The sequence below is a fragment of the Lepus europaeus genome, chromosome 23, assembly GCF_033115175.1.
Source record: "Lepus europaeus isolate LE1 chromosome 23, mLepTim1.pri, whole genome shotgun sequence".
In the NCBI taxonomy this organism is placed as follows: domain Eukaryota; kingdom Metazoa; phylum Chordata; class Mammalia; order Lagomorpha; family Leporidae; genus Lepus; species Lepus europaeus.
The window spans coordinates 7,885,403-7,908,521 of record NC_084849.1 but is presented as its reverse complement, the minus strand read 5'-3'; the positions used below and the strand labels follow the sequence as shown (position 1 = coordinate 7,908,521).

Below are 23,119 nucleotides of genomic sequence, written 5' to 3'. Positions count from 1 at the left end.
GAGGCCAGGAGAAGACTTAGGGCCAGAAAGTCGGAGGTGGAGAGTTGCCCCTCCCAAGTTGGCAGAACTGTCTGCAAAGTGTGAAACACGTGTGACATGGCCACAGTGGCCATTCCCATATCTCCATCAGCCACTCCTCACGTAGTCCTAAAGGACTATGAAAAAAGTACCTTCTTTTCAAAATTAGTGCCACCCTAAATCCTTCCAGTACATGAATTGTGTAAATGTCACTAGATTTGTGTACCTCTATTTCTTGGTATGTATGTTACAGGGTAATATGTGAGCCTGATCCTGTTTTTTTTTTTTTTTTTTTTTTCATATTTTTGTTTAAAGGGGTGGTGGCATTATCTTTTAAAATAACCTTTTGTAAATACAGTTAAAACATGGTAGGAAGCCCCCAAGCAATCTTTGTACAATTCTTAATAATTTAACCTAATAGTCTCACATCTGGGGAATCCCCTAGGTCCTAGCTCCTAGGCAGCCAAGTCAGAAGCGACTACAACCTTTGGGACTACAACTCCCAGTAGACACCGCACCAACACCCTCGGCGCATGCTCAATCACGGTGACTGCATAGGGCAGCAATCCCGAGGGGGCGGGGCTGGAGCCCGGCCCGCGAATCGTGGGCGGGGCTACAGGCGTGGCCAGAAAGGGGGCGGCGCTGCCGGGGCGGCCCGGAACACGCTAGTGGAGCGGAAGATGGCGGCGGCAGCAGCGGCTGCAGCCGGGGCCCCAGTCGGGCTGAGGCGGAGGAGCCGCCGGCTCTGACCTCGCTCTGGCTCCGGTGCGTGCGGCTGAGCGTGTGCGAGGCCCCGCGCGTCGGGCAGGGGCGGCGGCGGCCACTGCGCGCCGCCCTGAGGAGCGCCCCGGAGGCGGCGCGGCTGCGGCTGAGGAGAGAGCCGGCTCCGGGCCTCCGCGTCCTCCTGCTCCCCCGGGCCCCCGCCTCCTCGGGGGGGCGGCGGCGGCGATGTTCTCGGTCCTCTCGTACGGGCGGCTGGTGGCCCGCGCCGTGCTCGGCGGCCTCTCGCAGACCGACCCCCGAGCCGGCGGCGGCGGCGGCGGCGGCGGCGGCGACTACGGGCTGGTGACGGCGGGCTGCGGCTTCGGCAAGGACTTCCGTAAGGGCCTCCTCAAGAAGGGCGCGTGCTACGGGGACGACGCGTGCTTCGTGGCCCGGCACCGCTCGGCCGACGTGCTCGGTGAGTTCCCGGCCCGGGTCCCCCGCCTCAGCCCCGGGCCCGCCTCCCGGGGACTCCCCTGCGCGGGGCTTCCCCGATTCCTCCGGGCGGCGGCGGGAGCCAGGGAGCTCGCTTGGAGGGCGCGCTTACGAGGCGCCAGGCGCAGTGCCGAGCGCCCCGAGGCGGGTTTTCCACTTGAACAACCCCCCCATTTTCGAGAGGAGGAAACTGAGGTGCAGCGCGGTCGAGAGCCATGTGCTCAAGGTCACAGCCTGAGAATGTGACCGGGCTGTCCCGGTCGGAGCCGCGCCCCGGGCGACCTCGTCCCCTCCCTCGACGACGACACCTGCAGGCTCGTAACCTCGCTCCGGTTCCCTCCCTCCTCCCTCTGCGTGCCCCGGGGATCCCTGCTTCCTCGCGTGCTCCTGGCTGCGGGATCCCGAGCCGACGGGCGTGAGCCTCGCCGCCGCGGTCGGTCGTGACCCGATCTCCACGACTCGCGCGGCAAGGGCTGCTGCTGGCCTGGTGACAGCGGCTCTCACACTGCGTTCTCCCAAACTGATCTTATGCACTTGAGGTCGCTTGGGGTGGCAGAAAGTGTCCTTGACCCAAAATAGAATGGCCGTCGGACCTGCTTGTAGACTGCGGCCAGGAGAGCTTTGAGAACTGGTCGGAGCCTGCCAGGCCACAGGTGCTTCCTAAGGTGCTTCGGAAGGCCTTGTTGGGCTAGGAGGCTAGGGAGAGAGCTTGCACAAAGAGCTGAGTGTCACTCACAGGCAATCTAAACTTTACCATATGTATGTATTTTGGAGGCAATCGTATGCTGCTAAAACTATTTTCGGAAGTGAAGTCCTTCCTTTGAAATCGAAGGGCATGCTGTCATTGAACTTAGATTTAAATGTCACTTTGGTTTCACTTCTCAGGTGAGATTGAGGTGGCTTCCTTTAAGTTTCCTATGCTGGGGCAAAGTTTGGCAGGGGAACAAATGATTCTGTGAGTTTTTTATGACTAATTATTTTTCAATCTGATCTTCGAACAACTGCCTAGTAGCTTTGATTCTAGGACACGTAGTGTTTGTGGACGTGGGACTGGAAAAGTTCTCGCTTTAATTTATCAATGACCCCATTACCTGTACTGAAAAAAAAATCATTTTGTGTTCAGGCAACATTGTTGCCATTAACTTTTGAGAAAGAGAGGGGGAGAACTTAGAAGGCCGGGGTGGTGCAGATTGAAACTGTACGAAAAATAAGTTTGATGCCTTTTTTTAAGGGTTGTCAGAAGCTGTCTTTTTCCGTTACATTTAGAAGAGGTCCATTCACTGAGCTTGTGATGGGTGCTGTTTTGAAGTTGCAGTCATAGTGCAGTAGGATAGGGGATAATGGGCCCCTAAGATTCACCTTATAAATGTGCTTATCATGTCGGTCTTCGTGAAAGATCTTTGATTTCATCAATGATTTTGATCCCTATGTTAAAGCTTGATTTTTAAAGCTTTAAGAAAGCTACCTTCGTAGTGGAGTTGGGTATTTACAAGGATATGGGAAATTTTGGTCCTATTCATTCTAAAAACAGCATAAACATAATTTCTTGCTCCGATGTGGTGGCAGAAACCCAGCCTTCTTTGAGGTTCAGCTTTGCCACTTAGCTGTGGTTCGTGGTCCTCGCCAGAGCCTCTCTTGAGTCTAATTTTCTTTACCCAGACTGGAGGATGGAGGGGTGGGCCTGACCCTTCAGGACTAACTTCTGACCATCTCCTCCTGTTTTCCTTTTGTTTTGAAAAGATGCACTCTTTGTTATTTTGCATCTCAAATAATAGGCATTACCTTCTGTCTCATTAACAGTTAGCTTCTATGGATTTCTTCTGTTATTTGGCACTAAAGCAGCAGTTCTTTTTTTTTTTTTTTTTCTTTTTAAGATTTATTTATTTATCTGAAAGGCAGAGAGAGAGAGGTCTTCCATCTGCTGGTTTACTTCCCAGGTGGCCGCACTGGCTGGAGCTGCGCTGATCCGAAGCCAGGAGCTTCTTCCAGACCTCCACATGGGTGCAGGGACCCAAGGACCTGGGTCATCTGCTGCTCTCCCAGGCCACAGCAGAGAGCTGGATCGGAAGTGGAGCGGCCGGGATTGGAACCGTCACCCATGTGGGATGCCGGCACTGCAGGCGGCAGCTTTACCCGCTATGCCACGAGAGCCGTTCTCCAACAGTTCTTTTTTTATTTCTTTTTTTATTTTTGACAGGTAGAGTTAGTGAGAGAGAGAGAGAGAGAGACAGAGAGAAAGGTCTTCCTTCCGTTGGTTCACTCCCCAAATGGCTGCTATGGCCGGCGCTGCGCCGATCTGAAGCCAGGAGCCAGGTGCTTCCTTCCGGTCTCCCGTGTGGGTGCAGGGGCCCAAGCACTTGGGCCATCCTCCACTGCCCTCCCAGGCCACAGCAGAGCGCTGGACTGGAAGAGGAGCTACTGGGACTAGAACCCGGCACCCGTTTGGGTTGCCCGTGCTGCAGGCAGAGGATTAACCAAGTGAGCCACGTCACCGCCCCCCCCCCCAACGGTTCTTAACTTTCCTTGGTTCACAGCTTCTGAGGATGTTTGTCCAAGGGCTCTCTCCCCAGAAAATGCACAGACATAGGAGTGCCTGGGCTTTCAAGGACCTCGCTGACCCCACACAGTTCCTCTGTGTGCCTGCTGCAGACTTAAACCCAGCTCTGGGGCAGGGGTTTGGCACATCAGTTAAGACACCACTTGGGTGCCCATATCCCACATTGGAGTGCTTGAGTTGGAGTCCTGGCTCCATTTTTTGATTCTGTTTTCCTTCTAATGTGCACCGTGAGAGGCAGCAGATAACAGCTCAAGTAACTGGATTCCTGCCACCCACATAGGAGACATGGATGGAGTTCCAGGCTCCTGGTTTCTGCCTAAACCAGCCTCAGCTCTTGTGGGCACTTGAGGAGTGAACCAGCAGCTGGGAGATCTCTGTGTCACTTCGCTGTCTCCCTGACTTAAAAAAAAAAAAAAAAAAAATTCCCAGCTCTGTACCCTTCCTGAAAAGAATGCCATGAGGCGCAGCAGTCAGATGGCTGCTTATGTGACACTGGGGGTAGTCATCAGCCACATTTGACAAAGGTCACACACATAGGTGTGCACATGTGTAAATGAGGGAGTGGGCACAGGAAGACACACGTTCTCCAGGGCTGTCCTGTTGTGACGGACGCTCTTCTAGAAAGCTGTCTGGGAGACACCTGAAACAATTTCACAGGTTAGTCTCATTTCATCCTTGGCTGCCATGGACCGGTTCATACGATGGTGACTTGTCACTGTCTCATCACAGGCTGCTCTGATTAATCTGCTGTGATAGAGGTGATAAGTCTCAGTCTTTTTTTTTTTTTCCTTTTTATTAATATGTATTATTTATTTGAAAGGCAGGGTTACAGAGAGAGAGAGAGAGAGAGAGAAGTCTTCCATTCACTGGTTCACTCTCCAAATGGCTGCAAAGGCTGGAGCTAGGCCGATCCCAGGCCAGGAGCCAGGAGCTTCTTCTGGGTCTCCCACGTGGATGCAGGGGCCCAAGGACTTGGGGCAGCTTCCACTGCTTTCCCAGGCCACAGCAGAGAGCTGGATGAGAAGAGGAGCAGCCGGGACTAGAACTGGTGCCCATATGAGATGCTGGCATTGCAGGCGGTGGCTTTACCCGCTATACCACAGCACTAGCCCCACGAGTGAGTCTTTAACACTGCTTTCAATTCTAGAAGTTGGAGTTGCAAATTGAATTGCATTAAATATGTTGAGTAGTTATGTTGAGCTTCAGTGCTTCAGAACCTTCTAGTTCTGTAGATAATTCATTGTCTTTATGTTGCCACCACATTTAGGGCTAAGATTATTCACTATGGTCATCTAGGACTCCTTGACTCTTTGGATGTAGAGCTGTTTATTTCTTTTTGTATGAGAAAGAAAACAGTTTTGTTTCTTTAATTTAGAATTGATCTGCCCTATTAGTCATGCAGTGACTAAAAGTACTTGGTGCTTCACAAATATTTTGTAGTCCCCACTGGATTTCTTTTAGGAAAAACTAACTATGGTGGGTGTGGTGAGACATAGGAACCACTCCTATGCCCTGGAAAATTGGCAAAGGTGCTTTCTCTTTATTAGGTCCAACAGGAGTAAACCCGTACCAGCAGGAGCTGTGTACACTTTTCTTGTTCCTTCTTCCTTGTAGCTAATCCTGTGTTCTCTTACTACTCTATAAGGCATGGCTTCCTAGGTACACAAAAATGTGAGAGCTGCTTGGCATATTTGCTTTCTCATAGCCCTCTGCTACTTCACAGCAGAATCAAAGACCATTGAGGATTCTAAGAACTGTGGAGTCCGGGTCTGTGATCTTACTGATGAGAAAACAGAGGCCCTAGAGAGGGTCAGGTGACTTCCCGAGGTTACTCCACTGGTGTTTCTCAGAAATGGGCTTACTCCCAGATTCCCCATCCCAGTCCTCTGTGATACAACACTGGTCAGGTTTTCTTGATGAGATATGTGAATTCGAAACCACTCCGTGTCCTGGTGCTATTTGTCCTTCTAATGCTTTTCCCACTCAGAGAGGTGTGTGTGTGTGTGTGTGTGTGTAACTTCTTTTTTACTGTGACTCATAACTAAAATGCAACAAAAACTCCTCTACTAAACCACAGTGTTTATAAAAACCACTTGTTTAAAAAATGGCAGCATGGTCTATGCCATGTAAATTCTGACCTCTGAATATTGAATGGTAAAGCAACTCTTATAAAACTGCGGGTTGTTTACTTAAGGTTGGTTTAACTTGAAATCTAAACATGAAATTAAAATAATTTCATTTTCCAGCCTCTGGATCTGATTGTGACCAGATTTTGAATTGTTTATGTGAGGACTGCCCATCTTTTTTTTTTTTTTTTTTTTTTCCTTTAAAGATTTATTTATTTGAAAGAGCTACACAGAGAAAAAAGGAGAGGCAGAGAGGGAGAGAGAGAGGTCTTCTATCCACTGGTTCACTCCCCAATTGGCCGCAACGGCCGGAGCTGGCCGATCCAAAGCCAGGAGCCAGGAGCTTCCTCCAGGTCTCACGCGGGTGCAGAGGCCCAAGAACTTGGGCTATCTTCTGCTGCTTTCCCAGGCCATAGCAGAGAGTTGGATCAGAAGTGGAGCAGCCTGGTCTCGAACCAGTGCCCATATGGGATGTTGGCACTGCAGGCAGGCGGCAGGCTAACTCGCTACATCACAGTGCTGGCCCTGAGGAGTGCTCATCTTAAAAGTAGTTTTTTTTGTTTTGTTTTGTTTTGTTTTTGAACAGGCAGAGAGAGAGAGAGAAAGGTCTTCCTTTTGCCATTGGTTCACCTCCCAATGGCTGCCGCGGCTGGCACCCTGCAGCCAGGCATCACGCTGATCCAAAGCCAGGAGCCAGGTGCTTCTTCTGGTCTACCGTGTGGGTGCAGGGCCCAAGGACTTGGGCCATCCTCCACTGCACTCCCGGGCCACAGCAGAGAGCTGGCCTGGAAGAGGGGGACAGAATCCGGCGCCCCGAACAGGACTAGAACCTGGTGTGCCGGCGCCGCAGGCAGGGGATTAACCTATTGAGCTGCAGCGCTGGCCTTAAAAGTAGTTGTCAGGATCAGTGCTGTGGTGTTAACGGGTTAAGCTGCTGTCTGCAATGCCACCAGCATCTCGTGTGGGCTCCGGTTTGAATCCTGGCTGTTCCGCTTCTGATCCAGCTCCTTGCTAATGTGCCTGGGAAAGCAGTGAAAGGTGGCCCAAGTCCTTAGGCCTCTGCATCCACTTGGGAAGCCCGGATAAAGATTCTGGCTTTGGCCTGGCCCAGCCCCGGCTGTTGTGGCCTTTTGGGGAGAGACCCAGCAGGTGGAAGATCTCTCTCTCTGTGGCTCCTTCTCTTTCTCTACCCTGCCTTTCAAATAAATAACATAAATATTTTTTAAAAAAGTAGTTGTCTATGATATATAGATGAAGTGGACAATATAAAGATGTAAATTTAGTTAGGGAATGAATTGATTGGGTAGAATTGTGTTTTCAGATATTTGTGATTTTTTTTTTTTTTTTTTTGACAGGCAGAGTGGACAGTGAGAGAGAGAGACAGAGAGAAAGGTCTTCCTTTTGCCGTTGGTTCACCCTCCAATGGCCGCTGTGGTTGGCGTGCTGTGGCCAGCGTACCGCGCTGATCCAATGGCAGGAGCCAGGGGCTTATCCTGGTCTCCCATGGGGTGCAGGACCCAAGCACTTGGGCCATCCACTGCACTCCCTGGCCACAGCAGAGAGCTGGCCTGGAAGAGGGGCAACCGGGACAGAATCCGGTGCCCCAACCGGAGCTAGAACCCAGTGTGCCGGCGCCGCAAGGCGGAGGATTAGCCTAGTGAGCCACGGCGCCAGCCATTTGTGATAATTTTAATATACCTGGTAGAGCCTCTGTATCTGAAAGTGAATTGTCCTTGTTAGAAAGTAAGTCACCTTATGGCCAGCACCGTGGCTCACTAGGCTAATCCTCCGCCTGTGGCGCCGGCACACCTGGTTCTAGTACCGGTCAGAGCACCGGATTCTGTCCCACTTGCTCCTCTTCCAGGCCAACTCTCTGCTATGGCCTGGGAGTGCAGTGGAGGATGGCCCAAGTGCTTGGGCCCTGCACCCAATGGGATACCAGGAGAGGCACCTGGCTCCTGGCTTTGGATCAGCACGGTGCGCTGGCTGCAGCACACCGGCCAGAGCGGCCATTGGGGGATAAACCAACGGCAAAAAGGAAGACCTTTTTTTCTGTCTCTCTCTCTCACTGTCCACTCTGCCTGTAAAAAAAAAAAAAAAAAAAAGACTCCAGCCTCAGAATCAGCCCTTGAGGCATTTGGATTTGGCTAAAAGGCTTATGAGAGTTTCATAGGCATGGAAAGCCAAGACACTGTGGCGCAAAAAAAAAAAAAAAAAAAAATTAAAAAAAAAAAAAAAAAAGTAAGTCACCTTGTGGGAGTGTATGTGAGAGCTAATTTCAGCCTTTCAAGAAGTCCTCTTGGGGCCGGGGCTGTGGCGCAGCGGGTTAACGCCTTGGCCTGAAGCGCCAGCATCCCTTGTGGGCGCCAGTTCTAGTCCTGGCTGCTCCACTTCTGATCCAACTCTCTGCTATGGCCTGGAATAGCAGTAGAAAGATGGCCCAAATCCTTGGGCCCCTGCACCCAGAGAAAGCTCCTGGCTCCTGGCTTTGGATCGGCCAGCTCCAGCCGTTGCGGCCAATTGGGGAGTGAACCAGTAGATGGAAGATCTATCTCTCTCTCTTGCCTGTCCTCTCTCTGTGTAACTCTGACTTTCAAATAAATAAATAAATCTTTTAAAAAAAGAAAAGAAAAAGAAGTCCTCTTAGGGATTTCTCTCAGCTAGATTCCAAGTAATATCAGGAAGCCAGTTTCATTATTATGTAGTCATAATGTTCTTTTTTTTTTTTTTTTTTTTGACAGGCAGAGTGGACAGTGAGAGAGAGACAGAGAGAAAGGTCCTCCTTTTTGCCGTTGGTTCACCCTCCAATGGCCGCCGTGGTAGGCACGCTGCAGCCGGCGCACCGCGCTGATCTGATAGCAGGAGCCAGGTGCTTCTCCTGGTCTCTCATGGGGTGCAGGGCCCAAGGACTTGGGCCATCCTCCACTGCACTCCCTGGCCACAGCAGAGAGCTGGCCTGGAAGAGGGGCAACCGGGACAGGATCGGTGCCCCGACCGGGACTAGAACCCGGTGTGCCGGCGCCGCAAGGCGGAGGATTAGCCTATTGAGCCGCGGCGCCAGCCCAGTCATAATGTTCTTAAAGTCAAATTCCAAGCCAGCGCTGCGGCTCAATAGGCTAATCCTCCGCCTAGCGGCGCCAGCACACCAGGTTCTAGTCCCGGTCAGGGCGCCAGATTCTGTCCCGGTTGCCCCTCTTCCAGGCCAGCTCTCTGCTGTGGCCAGAGAGTGCAGTGGAGGATGGCCCAAGTCCTTGGGCCCTGTACCCCATGGGAGACCAGGAGAAGCACCTGGCTCTTGCCTTCGGATCAGCCGGCCGTAGCAGCCATTGGAGGGTAAACCAATAGCAAAGGAAGACCTTTCTCTCTGTCTCTCTCTCTCTCACTCACTGTCCACTCTGCCTGTTTAAAAAAAAAAAAAAAAAAAAGTCAAATTCCAGCTGATGTACCTGTTGATAGTAATTGTGACCTTGAGTGAATTTTTTTTAATTAATTTACTTTTTAAAATATTTTATTTATTTATTTGAACGGCAGAGATAGCCAGACCAAAGCCAGGAGCCAAGAGCTTCTTCCAGATCTCCCTCTTGCATGCAGGGGTCCAAGGACTTGGGCCATCTTCCACTGCTTTCCCAGGCCACAGCAGAGAGCTGGATCAGAAGTGGAGTAGCTCGGACTTGAACCAGTGCCCATATGGGATGCTGGCATTGCAGGTGGAGGCTTGATCTTCTATACCACAGTGCTGGCCCCTTTGAGTGAATTTTTTAAAATCAAAATGTATAATTCACATGCAATAGCATTCACTTTTTAAAAAAAGATTTATTTATTTATTTATTTATTCAAAAGACAATACTACAGAGAGTGAAGGAGAGATAGAAAATTACAGAGATCATCTGTCTTCTGGTTCACCCCTCAAATGGTCACAGCGGCGGTGTCTGGGCCAGGCCTGAACCAGGAACCAGGAACAATCCGGGGCCCCAGTGGGGGTGGGAGGGGGCACAAACATGTGGGCATTTTCAGCTGCCCTTCTAAGTGCAACATCAGGTCGCTGCCTTGGGTGAGGAGCAGCTGGGACTCAAACCAGTGCTCATTTAGGAATGGGTCATCGCAAGTGGCTGCTGAGCCACTGCACAGCTGTGGCCTCTGCCACAGTTGTCGTCACTCTTGCCATTGATCAGGTTCACTTATTCATGATTTTTACAAATTGAAATATTTGAGTACAGAATAGTTATGTGTTTGCCTTCTTTTGCTGAACTTCTTTTGAATTGCCTGTTGGTAGGATCATTGTGCCTACTTTTAGTGGTAAATTGCACACCGGACGAATGAAGCTATGAATCACAAGCAGACTTAAGCAGACTTCACACTTAGTTTTGGTAGGTATCCCAGTTTTTCAAAAATGCTGATTCCACCCAAAATCCCACAAGTGCATGAAAGTTTTACTACTTCCTTGAATGTGGCCATCAACTTTCCAATTTTAGCCATTTAGCAGTGAACATGGTGGTATTATTCTTGGTTTACATCTGCATCTACCTGACATGTAATGATTTCCTGTGCTTCTTGGCTACAAAGATCTCTTCTTTGATGAGGGTACCTGCTGAAACATTTCCCCCATTTCTCACCTTTTTTTAAATTGAAGGGTTGCCTTCTGGTTCCTTATCCTTTATTGGTATATTTGTATCTTTATATCTAGATACATGTACATAATAAAATACAAGCCATGGGGCTGGACATTCACTTAAAAAAAAAAGATTCATTTATTTGAAAGGCAGATTTACAGAGAAAGAGATCTTCCGTCCACTGGTTCACTCCCCAAATGGTCACAACGACCAGGGCTGGGCCAGGCTGAAGCCTGGAGCCAGGAACTTCATCCGGGTCTCCCATGTGGGTGCTGGAGCCCAAGCACTTGGGCCGTCTTCCACTGCTTTCCCAGATGCACTAGCAGAGAGCTGGATCAGAAGTGGAGCAGCCAGAACTCAAACTGGCAAACATGTGGAATGCTTTACCCACTACACCACAGTGCTAGCCCTGCATTCACCCTTTTAAAAAGAGAGTAATGTTTATTTTCATCTGTTTGAAAGGAGACCAGGCAACAGAAAAATAGGTCTTCTCTTCCATCTGCTGATTTACTCCAAATTCCTGAAACAGCTGGGGCTGAGCTAAACCAAAGCCAGGAGCCTGGAGCTCCCTCCAGGTTTCCCCCATGGATGGATGGGCCTAACCACCTGAATCATTATCTGCTGCCTTCCAGGATGCATCAGCAGGAAGCTATGTTGGAAGAGGAGTAGCTGGGACTTGAACTGTGACTCCCATGTCAGATGCTGGGATCCCAATCTGCAGCTTAATCCACTGGCCACAATGCCAGCCCCAATTTCCTGCTGATGTTCTTGGAAAAGCAGCCAGTGCTCAGGTCAAGTGCTTGGGTCCCTGCCACCCACATGGGAGACCTGGCTGAAGTTCTGGGCTCCTGGCTTGGGCCTAGCCTGGCCCTGGCTATCATGGGCATTTGGAGAGTAAACCAGCTGATGGAGGCTCTCTCTCTCTGTCTCTCTGCCTTTCAAGTAAATAAATAAATCTTTAAAAAATAATCAAGTCAATGTGTGGAAAGGTTTTATGGAAATGAAGAAAAATATATTTAAAGTGTACAGTTTAAAGATTTCTTTGAAAGCGTTAGAGAGAGAGAGATCTTTATTTTTTTTTTTGACAGGCAGAGTTAGAGAGAGACAGAGAGAAAGGTCTTCCTTTTTCCGTTGGTTCACTCCCCAAATGGCTGCCATGGTGGGTGCTACACCAATCCGAAGCCAGGAGCCAGGTGCTTTCTCCAGGTCTCCCATGCGGGTGCAGGGTCCCAAGCACTTGGGCCATCCTCCACTGCACTCCCGGGCCACAGCAGAGAGCTGGACTGGAAGAGGAGCAACCCGGACAGAACTGGCACCCCAACCGGGACTAGAACCTGGGTGCTGGTGCCGCAGGTGGAGGATTAGCCAAGTGAGCTGTGGCGCTGGCCAAGATCTTTCTTTTTTATCTAAAGATTTATTTATTTATTTGAAAGGCAGAGAGAGGCAGAGGCAGAGAGAAAGAGATCTTCTATCTGCTGGTTCACTCCCCAGGTGGCTGCAATGGCTGAAGCTGAGCCGATCCGAAGCCAGGAACCAGGAGCTTCCTCCAGGTCTCCCACACAGGTGCAGGTGCCCAAGCACTTGGGCCATCTTCCACTGCTTTTGCAGGCCGTAGCAAAGAAGTGGAGCAGCCGGAACTCCCGTATGGGATGCCGGCATTGCAGGCGGCGGCTTTACCTGCTGTGCCATGGCGCAGGCCCCGAGAAATCTATCTTCCATCCATTTGTTCACTCCCCAGATGGCTGCAATGGCTGGGATTGGATCAGGCTGAAGCCAAGAGTTTCTTCTAGGTCTCCCACGTGGGTGGCAAGGGCCTAAGCACTTGAACCATTTTCTGCTGCTTTTCCGAGGCCATTAGCAGTGAGCTGATTTGCAAAAGGAGCAGTTGGGACACGAACTGGCACCCACATGGGATGCTGGTGTAGCAGGCAGTGGCCTTACCCGCTACACTGAAATGCCAGTCCCTAGTTTAATCGTCTTTTACATCTACAAGCTGTGCAGCCACCACCACTGTGGTTGTAGAGCATTTTCCTCAGCTGAAAGGAAGCTCCCTGCTCAGTAGCAGTCACTTCCTAGTCTCTCCTCCCAGTCCCTGGGAACAGAAAGTAGATTTCTGTCCCTGGATTTGCTTATTCTGGACATTTCATATAAATGGAATCATACAATATATGACCTTTTGTGTCTGTTTTCTTTCACCTAGTAGCATCATGTTTTCAAAGTTCACCCATGTTGGATATTGTCAGTAGTTTATCCCTTTTATGGCTGAATAATATTCCATTGTATGCATATACTACATCTTGTTGATCCACTTGCCTGTTGATGGACATGAAATTGTTTCCATTTTTTGGCTTTTGTGAATAGTACTATGCACGTTTGTGTGCAAGCTTTATGTGGACATATATAGTTGTTTTTTTTTTTTTTTTTTTTTTTGATAGAGTGGACAGTGAGAGAGAGAGACAGAGAGAAAGGTCTTCCTTTGCCGTTGGTTCACCCCCCAAAGGCCGCTGTGGCTGGTGCACTGCGCTGATCCGATGGTTGGAGCCAGGTGCTTCTCTTGGTCTCCCATGGGGTGCAGGGCCCAAGCACTTTGGCCATCCTCCACTGTACCCCCTGGGCCACAGCAGAGAGCTGGCCTGGAAGAGGAGCAACCAGGACGGACTAGAACCCGGTGTGCCAGCGCTGCAAGGCGGAGGATCATATATACATTTTTAAAGATTTATTTATTTATTTGAAAGAGTTATACAGACAGAAGGAGAAGCAGAGAGAGAAGTCTTCCATTCCTCTGGTTCACTCCCCTACTGGAGCTTCGCCGATCTGAAGCCAGGAACCAGGAGCTTCTGCCAGATCTTCCACACAGGTGCAGGGGCCCAAGAACTTGGACCGTCTTCTGCTTTCCCAGGCCACAGCAGAGAGCTGGATCGGAAGTGGAGCAGCCGGGACTCAAACCAGTGCCCAGACAGGATACTGGCACTGCGGGTGGTGGCTTTACCCACTACGCCACAGTGCCAGCCCCAGACATATATTTTTAATTTGCTTGAATATATATCTGGGAGTGGAACTGCTGGGTCATATTATAATTATGTGAGGGATATGGTTTTTTAATATGGTTGCATTTACATATAATTTCTGCAAGGGATGTTCTTTTTTAAAGTGCAACAATCAAATATTCAGAGATTAGACTTTAAATATGTTTGATTTCATAATCTATATGCTTTACAGAGAAAATTGTGGCATGTTAAGGAGGTGGGAGAATTGCAGGTTAGTGAAACAGCCACCTAGGACTAACAGAAGTCAGAGTTAGGGTGCTGGTGATTTGGTGCAGCAGGTTAAGCCACTACCTGTGACACTGGCATCCTGTGTATCATAGTTCCAATTTGAATCCCAGCTGCTGCATTCCCAATCTAGCTCTCTGGTAATGTGCCTGAGAAAGGTCCAGGCTCCTGGCTACAGTTTGGCCCAGCCCCAGCCACTGCAGTCATTTGGGGAGTGAACCAACAGATGGAAGATCTCCCCGTCACTCTGCCTTTCAAATAAATAAAATAAATCAAAAAGAAAAACAATAGACATTTAGGAAGCCACTGAGTGGTTGGTGTCTAACTTTTCTGAGTCTTCCGTTGTCCTGTAATAAATGACATCACTGTGTTGATGGATAGAGGAAACTTACCCTCTGCTTGTTAAGCTCCTGCTCCTTAATGTTTTTCTCATTTTGCTGTACAAGGGTACTGTACCTTCTATAAGGTACTTCCAACACACCTTTATTTTTAAAGTCGTATTCTCATTTGTTACAGTGTTGACTTTTTTCCCTTTGTTCACAAGTATTCAATCTAGGAAATCTATAATTTTAAAATTTTCAAATTCCAGTTTCTAACTGTTAATAATCAAAGGATTCTGGATGAATTTGCTGGTAAAGTAATTTTATTTTGGAAGCATAACTGTATACTTTGTAGATGATACATTTTTGTAAAAAGGCTTTAAATAGTAGCAGATGGAAGCTGGTTGTAAAGGGTTTTTCTGTGGGGGGCTGGAGGGAGCAGTGCTGGGTGGGAGGAGGCTGTTCCTGAACTTTAGCACTGCTTTATGAAACCGGGCAATGCATACCCTGGATATTTGCAACACTATCCAAATGGAGTTTGTACTAGTGTGTAACTCCAGAGGCACTACACCGGTCAGAGTGTGCCCTGCAGCTGTGTCCTGTGAACAGATCGAATGCTTGTCTTAAGTTCAAGCTGAATGTCGTTCATTTTATATAGGTCCCTATACCATTTAGAGAGGCCGTACTTAGCTGGGGCTATCGGTTCAGAATTTTCTGGAAAATCAAGTTAACAGTATTTTATTTCTAGAGAAATTCAACTTTTGAAGCCAGAAGTTTGTTTTTTTTTTCCCCATGATATGGCTGTTTCAAGACATCACTTTATAAAGTTACTTTTTTTTTTTTTAAAGACTGTATTTTTTTTTTTTTTTTAAGATTGATTGATTTATTTGAAAGGCAAAGTTAGAGGGAGAAACAGATCTTTCATCTGCTGGTCCACTCCCCAAATGGCCACAATGGCTGGGGCTGTGCCAAAGCTGAAGCCAGGAGCCAGTAGCTTCTTCCAGGTCTCCCTCATGGGTGCAGAGGCCCAAGGACTTGAAACATCTTCCACTGCTTTCCCAGGTGCATTAGCAGAGAGCTGGATCCGAAGCAGAGCAGCTGGGACTTGAACAGGTGTCCCTGTAGGATGCCATGCTGCAGGTGGTGGATTAACCTACTGTGTCACAACACTGGCCTTGACGCCAGAAGTTTTAGGCAGTTGAAAATACTGTGCCTTGTGAGTTTGCCTTTTAAAACTGTTTCCTTTTGGTCTCTTATAATGAATTGGTGTCCTACATCTTAATTTTTGTCGTTAGTAATAAAACTTATTGGTCTTGTTTGAGAGTTGTCATGCGTTTCTCATGAGTTTTCTCTCTCATTTGTTTCCTTTTGTTAAATAATTCCTCAAGTTGTGTCATAAATCCCGACTCTTTGTAAAAGCTGGCTGCAGAAGGCATTAGGCTGTTAACACACAGCATATTACTCATTTAAACCTGAGTTGACAATTAGCATAGCTCTTTCAGTTTAGTACAAAAAAATTTTTTAAAGAGATGCTAAATGGTTTTGAATATCTAAGATGGGATTGGGGTGTGTGGCAATACAGAAGCTTTTTTCTTTAAGGGACACAAGTACTTCAGTCTGGTTCTGCTAAGTCAGTTTATTCAGTAACTCAAAACACAAGCCCACTTTCTCACAAGTGCTCTGTAGTGCTTTAGATTTTACAGGCATTTTTATATTTTATTTTATTTAGTTTTCATAACCCTATGAATAGTTGTTCTTTGCTTAATCTGAATCTGTTTCCTTATCTATAAAGTTGGTACAGCTAGTATCATAGCTAAGACTTGAACCTAGGTCTCTTGCTTACTGGTCTAGTGCTTTAAAACAAGTGGTTCTATTTGTGCTTAGAAAAGTAACAGGAAAGTACTATACAAAACGCCTGTAAATCCTAACTGAGCTATGGTCAGTGTGATCGCCAGCTTTTGTGTGTAAATGTACATATACACTTTTTTTTTTTTTAAAGATTTTTATTCGTTTGAGAGGTAGAGCTACAGGCAGAGAAAGGGAGAGACAAAGAGGATGTGAACCATCTGCTGGTTTACTCCCCATATGTCTGCAGTGGCCAGAGCTGAGCTAATCTGAAGCCAGGAGACAGCTTCTTCCAGGTCTCCCATGCAGGAGGGGCCCAAGCAGAGAGCTGGATTGGAAGAGCAGCTAAGACATGAACCAGTGCCCATATGAGATGCTGGCACTGCAGGCGAAGGCTTAGCCTGCTACACCACAGCGCCAGTCCCCACATACACATCATTAAACATTGAATTAATATGTATTCTGCCCTACTTGAGTCTGTTTGTCTGTTTCCAAACTAAGCATAAATGGTTCATATTCTCCTGCATATATACTCTATAATTTATGAAACAAGTCCTCTTTTTTATATTTGACAGAGTTATAGACAGAGAGAAAGGTCTTCCTTCTGTTGGTTCACTCCCCAAATGGCTGCCATGGCCGGTGCTGTGCTGATCCGAAGCCAGGAGCCAGGTTGCTTCCTCCTGGTCTCCCATGCGGGTGCAGGGCCCAAGCACTTGGGCCATCCTCCACTGCCTTCCCAGGCCACCGCAGAGAGCTGGACTGGAAGAGGAGCAACCGGGACTAGAACCCAGCGCCCATATGGGATGCTGGTGCCACAGGCGGAGGATTAACCAAGTGAACCACGGCGCCGGCCCTTCTATTTTTAGTTATTTGGGTTATTTCCAGTTTTCTGTTTTAAATAATACTTCAGTGAATAGCTCTTTTTTTTTTTTTTTTTTTTTTTTTTTGACAGGCAGAGTGGATAGTGAGAGAGAGAGACAGAGAGGAAGGTCTTCCCCCTTGCCGTTGGTTCACCCTCCAATGGCCGCCTTGGTTGGCGCGCTGCGGCCAGCGCACCGCGCTGATCCGATGGCAGGAGCCAGGTGCTTATCCTGTCTCCCATGGGGTGCAGGGCCCAAGGACTCGGGCCATCCTCCACTGCACTCCCTGGCCACAGCAGAGAGCTGGCCTGGAAGAGGGGCAGCCGGGACAGAACCGGCGCCCCGACCAGGACTAGAACCCGGTGTGCCGGCGCTGCAAGGCGGAGGATCAGCCTAGTGAGCCGCGGCGCCGGCCCAGTGAATAGCTCTTCTTTTTTTTTTTTTTTTTTTGACAGGCAGAGTGGACAGTGAGAGAGAGAGAGACAGAGAGAAAGGTCTTCCTTTTTGCCGTTGGTTCACCCTCCAATGGCCGCCGCGGTAGTGCGCTGCGGCCAGCGCACCGCGCTGATCCGATGGCAGGAGCCAGGTGTTTATCCTGGTCTCCCATGGGGTGCAGGGCCCAAGCACTTGGGCCATCCTCCACTGCACTCCCTGGCCACAGCAGAGAGCTGGCCTGGAAGAGGGGCAACCGGGACAGGATCGGTGCCCCGACCGGGACTAGAACCCGGTGTGCCGGCGCTGCAAGGCGGAGGATTAGCCTAGTGAGCCGCAGCGCCGGCCTGAATAGCTCTTTATAGCTGAATATTTCCTTAAGATAAAGTCCTTAAAGAGGAGTTCCTGAATCAAAGACCGTGACCATTTGCAAGACCTCAGATACAGATATTACCATAGTTTCCCCCAGAAAGGTTACACTACTTTACACTTTTCCAACTGCCATTAAATTGCTCTCATCAAGAAGCTTGTTCATCCTGAGTGTGTCACACGGAACAATTTATAGACTTACTAGGTTCTTCAACAGCTATTTTTGAGGTGAATACATTTGTAGCTGGACAGTTCCAGAACTGATTGAATTGTTGAGTCCTAAGGACTACAAAATGACTGCAAAAACTTTGCCAGGCAGGGACTACAAAAGTGACTTCCTACAAAGAGTGCTTTCTGTTGAAGGCCCAGTACTATTTTTACTCAGGTCAATTCCAACACGTTTTTGCACTGAATTTACTCCTGAATGGCCTATTTTGAAAAGAAAAAGAATTTATTCCTTTTTGGACTCCTGTAAATGTGCATTTCCATCTTTCAAGGATGCCATTATCGAGCAAGCTTTTTGATTTATTAAAATGAGTCTGTTCTGTCATTTGAGATATACGCTAAAGATTGGCTGTACTAAATGAAACAAAAGTTTGCTTCTGTTTTCACATCAATGTTTGAGTAGCAGTTTTGGATAAGAAAACAAATTTAAGCTATTTCCATAAGAGCTACAAAACTGTTTATGGCTTTGGGGTTGAACAATAGTTGACAATGTGGTCATCAGTATTTCTGTGAAATGAGAAACTGAACGTGGACGTCTTATGCATGTGTTGTTTTTAAAAATTCATTTTTCTTCGTTTTTGTGCAGCCATTTTGATCTTAAAATTGTTACTCTTGTAAACGTACACTGAATTTTTAACAATCAGTGGTCTTTGAATAACAAGGTTAGGATGTTTTGTAAATATATTCGACACATGTTAATTTATTTACAGATCATTTGAATTTTGTGAAGTAAATCTATAATCAGAATTTTTTTTTTATCAGAATTTCTTTTTGAGAAATGGTTGACTTGAATTTTTGTTGGTGGTTTGAAGGAGAAAAACTTTTCCAGCATTTTATTCAGCTTGTTAGAACCAAACTAAAAGGACAAGGGGCAGCGTTTCTACTCTTTTAAGTCACTGTTGGAATTTTTCTGAAAATATACATGTGTAGTAACAAGGGAGGGATAAATTGGGAAGCCTTAAAGCTTTGCTTTGAAACTAGATTGTACAGTACACATAATATTGTATGTGACATGTAAAGTATAGCCGTATTTGTTAATTTTTATATTGTAGTTTCTAAAGTGGGGTCCTTTTCTTTACACTGTGACTTAGAGCTCGAGAATCTCAGACATGAAAAAGGAACTCAAGAGAATTTGTCCTGTGTCCAGTTAGTGGCAAAGCGATGTGACCTGCAGGCCCTATTCAAGTGCTTTGTCCCTTTTCACGAAGCGTGTGATAAGCATACGAAGCAGATTCCCGCCCAGGGCATGGCACCTGTGTAATGCTAGAACATAGGATCTGAGGCGAGCTCATTCTCTTTTTTTGGAGTTGTTGGATGAAAGTTTATAGACCAGATTGTTGGCATTCTTAACTTTTCAGTGTAGTCAACTGAATTCATTTTTTACTGGTTTGTTAGTCCCGACAGGAGTTATGGAGAAGACCCAGGTGAACAAAACAGACTTCATCCCTGAGGTTTCGTAGTCTGGTGGGAAAGGCAGACACGTGCACAGGAACAGTGTGAGAGTGTGCTGAGGTATTGTGCAAACATGGAGTCAGACCTTGAGCTGTGGGGTTTTTGTTTTGTTTTGTTTTTTTCCCAGTAAATTGAGGCAAATGAGAAGAACGGTAAGCCTGTCCAGATGGAGGGATCAGCAAAGGCACGGTGGATCCCCGTGTCTCTAGCTGTTTTTCAGCTGGCAGTGCTGGCACAGGGGGGCGCTACTGAAGACTGATTTTAGAAAAGTTGAGAGCAAATTACTGAAGGTCACAATTAAATGTTACAAAATTGGGTGTTTTGTTTTGATAGGAAGCTATAGAAGATGGTTTGGCTATTTTTGTTTTTGGTTTGGTTGTTTTTGAAGAGGCAGCACATTCAGATGGTACAAAATTCAAAAGACATTCAAAACAGGGCACAGTGAAAAGTCTCTCATCCTGGTCTCCTAGCTACAAAGTCCCTCTCCCAAGAAGCAGCCAGTGTTACTAGTCTCTGGAGTATCATTTTACAGAATTTTTTTTACATATACAAGCAAATAAGGACAGGATATTCATGGAAAGTATTTGACTAGATGAATAATATGGATATAGCAAGGTTATAAAAAACAGGGTCTAAAGGGAGAACAGGAAATGGAAGACCAGTTAGGAAGCTACTGAAAAAGCTGAGTAAAACTCTAAAGGTTAGGTAGGCAAGTGCAAAGTAGCTGGTCTTCACACACGTGTCATAGAGGATGAAAGAAAAAGGACTTAAAGTTGATTTTGAGGGGCCGGCGCTGTGTTGTAGCAGGTAAAGCCACCGCCTGCAGTGCTGGCATCCCATATGGGTGCTGGTTCTTTTCTTTTCTTTTTCTTTGACAGGCAGAGTGGACAGTGAGAGAGAAAGACAGAGAGAAAGGTCTTCCTTTTTGCCGTTGGTTCACCCTCCAATGGCCGCCGCGGTAGGCGCGCTGCGGCTGGCGCACCGTGCTGATCCGATAGCAGGAGCCAGGTGCTTATCCTGGTCTCCCATGAGGTGCAGGGCCCAAGGACTTGGGCCATCCTCCACTGCACTCCCTGGCCACAGCAGAGAGCTGGCCTGGAAGAGGGGCAACCGGGACAGGATCGGTGCCCCGACCGGGACTAGAACCCGGTGTGCCGGCGCCGCAAGGTGGAGGATTAGCCTAGTGAGCCGCAGCGCCGGCTGGGTGCTGGTTCTTGTCTCAGATGCTCCACTTCTGATCCAGCTCTCTTATGGCCTGGGGAAGTGGAGGAAGATGGCCCAAGATCTTGGGCCTCTGCACCCGTGTGGGAAACCTGGAAGAGGCTCCTGGCATTGGAACAGCCCAGCTCCACCTGTTGTAGCCATCTGGGGATTAAACCAGTGGATGGAAGTCGCGTGCTTGCGCTCTCTCTCTCTCTCTCTACCCCCCTCTCCCCCTCTGCCTCTGCCTCTCTGTAACTCTGCCTTTCAAATAAATAAATAAATAAATCTTTTTTTTTTTTTTTGACAGGCAGAGTTAGACAGTGAGAGAGAGAGAGAGAAAGGTCTCTTCCTTCTGTTGGTTAACCCTCCAAATGGTCGCTATGGCCGGCGGCGCGCTATGGCCGGCGCTGCGCCGATCCAAAGCCAGGAGCCAGGTGCTTCCTCCTGGTCTCCCATGTGGGTGCAGGGCCCAAGCACTTGGGCCATCCTCCACTGCACTCCCGGGCCACAGCAGAGAGCTGGCCTGGAAGAAGGGCAACTGGGATAGAATCCAGCGCCCCAACCGGGACTAGAACCCAGAGTGTCTGTGCCCCAGGCGGAGGATTAGCCTAGTGACCCGCGGTGCCGGCCGTAAATTTTTTTTTTTTAAGTTGATTTTTTTAATTAGTTTATTTATTTATTTTTTTGACAGGCAGAGTGGACAGTGAGAGAGACAGACAGACAGAAAGGTCTTCCTTTTGCCGTTGGTTCACCCTCCAATGGCTGCCGCGGCCAGCGCGCTGCAGCCAGCGCACCGTGCTGATCCAAAGGCAGGAGCCAGGTGCTTATCCCAGTCTCCCATGGGGTGCAGGGCCCAAGCACCTGGGCCATCCTCCACTGCACTCCCTGGCCACAGCAGAGAGCTGGCCTGGAAGAGGGGCAACCGGGACAGAATCCGGTGCCCCGACCGGGACTAAAACCTGGTGTGCCGGCGCCACAAGGCGGAGGATTAGCCTAAAGAGCCGCGGCGCCGGCCTTAAATTGATTTTGAAGTTTCTAACCTGGAAGATTCTGGGCTGCCATGAATTGGGTTGGTAGATGGAGAAAGAAAGGTCAAGTTGGGGAATGGAAAATGAATTGCCAGGCCGGTGCTTCCCCTTGTCTCCCATGTGGGTGAAGGGACCCAAGCACTTGGGGCATCCTCCACTGCCTTCCCGGGCCACAGCAGAGAGCTGGACTGGAAGAGGAGCAACCGGGACAGAATCCGGCGCTTCGACCGGAACTAGAACCCAGGGTACTGGCGACACAGGTGGAGGATTAGCCTAGTGAGCCGCGGCGCTGGCCGGTGTGGGCATCTTAACAGCCCAGCCAGCCACATCCCCTGTCAGATGTTTCATGGAATATTGAATGGTGGTGGGCTTGTGGCTAAAAGAGCTGAATGGGTCACTCATCTTTTATATATTATCTGTGAGTGGGCATTGTCTTTGGTTGTGATCACAGAGCAGTGTTTGTAGAGCTGGCAGTAAGAGTCACTTTGGGATTGCTGTAGGCTAGAGGTTGATCTTAAAGACCAGCATGGTTCTCATTTGCTGCTTGTCACTTAGGGCTGAGTCCTCTGAGCACGTTAGCAGTTCCTCACACCAGCTTTTAAAGTGATGGATGTGATTCACCATGTAGAGGGGAAATGTCGAGTGTTGCCCCAGAACACCCTTAGTCCACCCTATCTTAGTACTGGGACTGGAGTTTGAATCCAGTTCTGCTGCCCTTGCCTGGTTTGTCATACTGCTTTTCAAGTGAGAAATGATCATTTAAGGGGCCAGCGCCGGCATCCTATGTGGGCACTGGTTCAAGTCCTGGCTACTCCACTTCTTATACAGCTCCTTGCTGATGGCCTGGGAAAGCAGTGGAGGATGGCCCAGGTGCTTGAGTCCCTGCACCCACATGGGAGACCTGGAGGAAGTTCCTGGCTCCAGGCTTCAGATTGGCCCAGCTCCTGCCACTGGGGCCATTTTGGGGGGGTGAACGGTAGATGGAAGACCTCTTTCTGCTTCTGCCTCTCTATAACTTTGCCTTTCAAATAAATAAATAAATAAATCTTTTAAAAAATGATCATTTAAAACTTTCTCTTATTGAGGTGACTTGCTGAGTCTGAATAATACTTAGTGATTTGCTATACCTAAGCTAATAGTTGAGCAAAGCCCTTTAAGACAAATAAAGGCCTCAGGAAGCTTTGCTAATTTTAGTGGCCTCAGGCCAGCCTTTTCTTCCCAGGGACTGCCTAAATGTTTAACTCCTGCACTGCATTGTTTGAACTGATTAATAGTGAGAGGCTCCTGGCATAGGGTATTTACCTGGAAGTCAGGTTTTTCTACTCTTAAAGGGTTCCACCAGCCCGTGCCATGGCTCAATAGGCTAATCCTCCGCCTGCGGCGCCGGCACACTGGGTTCTAATCCCAGTCGGGGTGCCGGATTCTGTCCCGGTTGCCCCTCTTCCAGCCCAGCTCTCTGCTATGGCCCAGGAGTGCAGTGGAGGATGGCCCAAGTGCTTGGGCCCTGCACCCACATGGGAGACCAGGGAAGCACCTGGCTCCTGGCTTCGGATCAGCGCAGTGCGGCGGCCATTGGAGGGTGAACCAACCGCAAAAAGGAAGACC

The 23,119-nt window shown here is 48.4% G+C and overlaps 1 protein-coding gene across 1 annotated transcript in view; it reads left to right on the top strand.

Moving 5' to 3' along the window:
• Positions 1 to 703: 703 nt before the first annotated feature.
• Positions 704 to 23,119, top strand: part of PPTC7 (protein phosphatase targeting COQ7) — a 60,981-nt gene continuing 38,565 nt past the window's right edge. Inside the window, exon 1 of the mRNA XM_062182259.1 lies at positions 704 to 1,198. Coding sequence (XP_062038243.1) covers positions 967 to 1,198 — 232 coding nt within the window. The 5' untranslated portion in view covers positions 704 to 966. The remainder of the gene's footprint in view (positions 1,199 to 23,119) is intronic.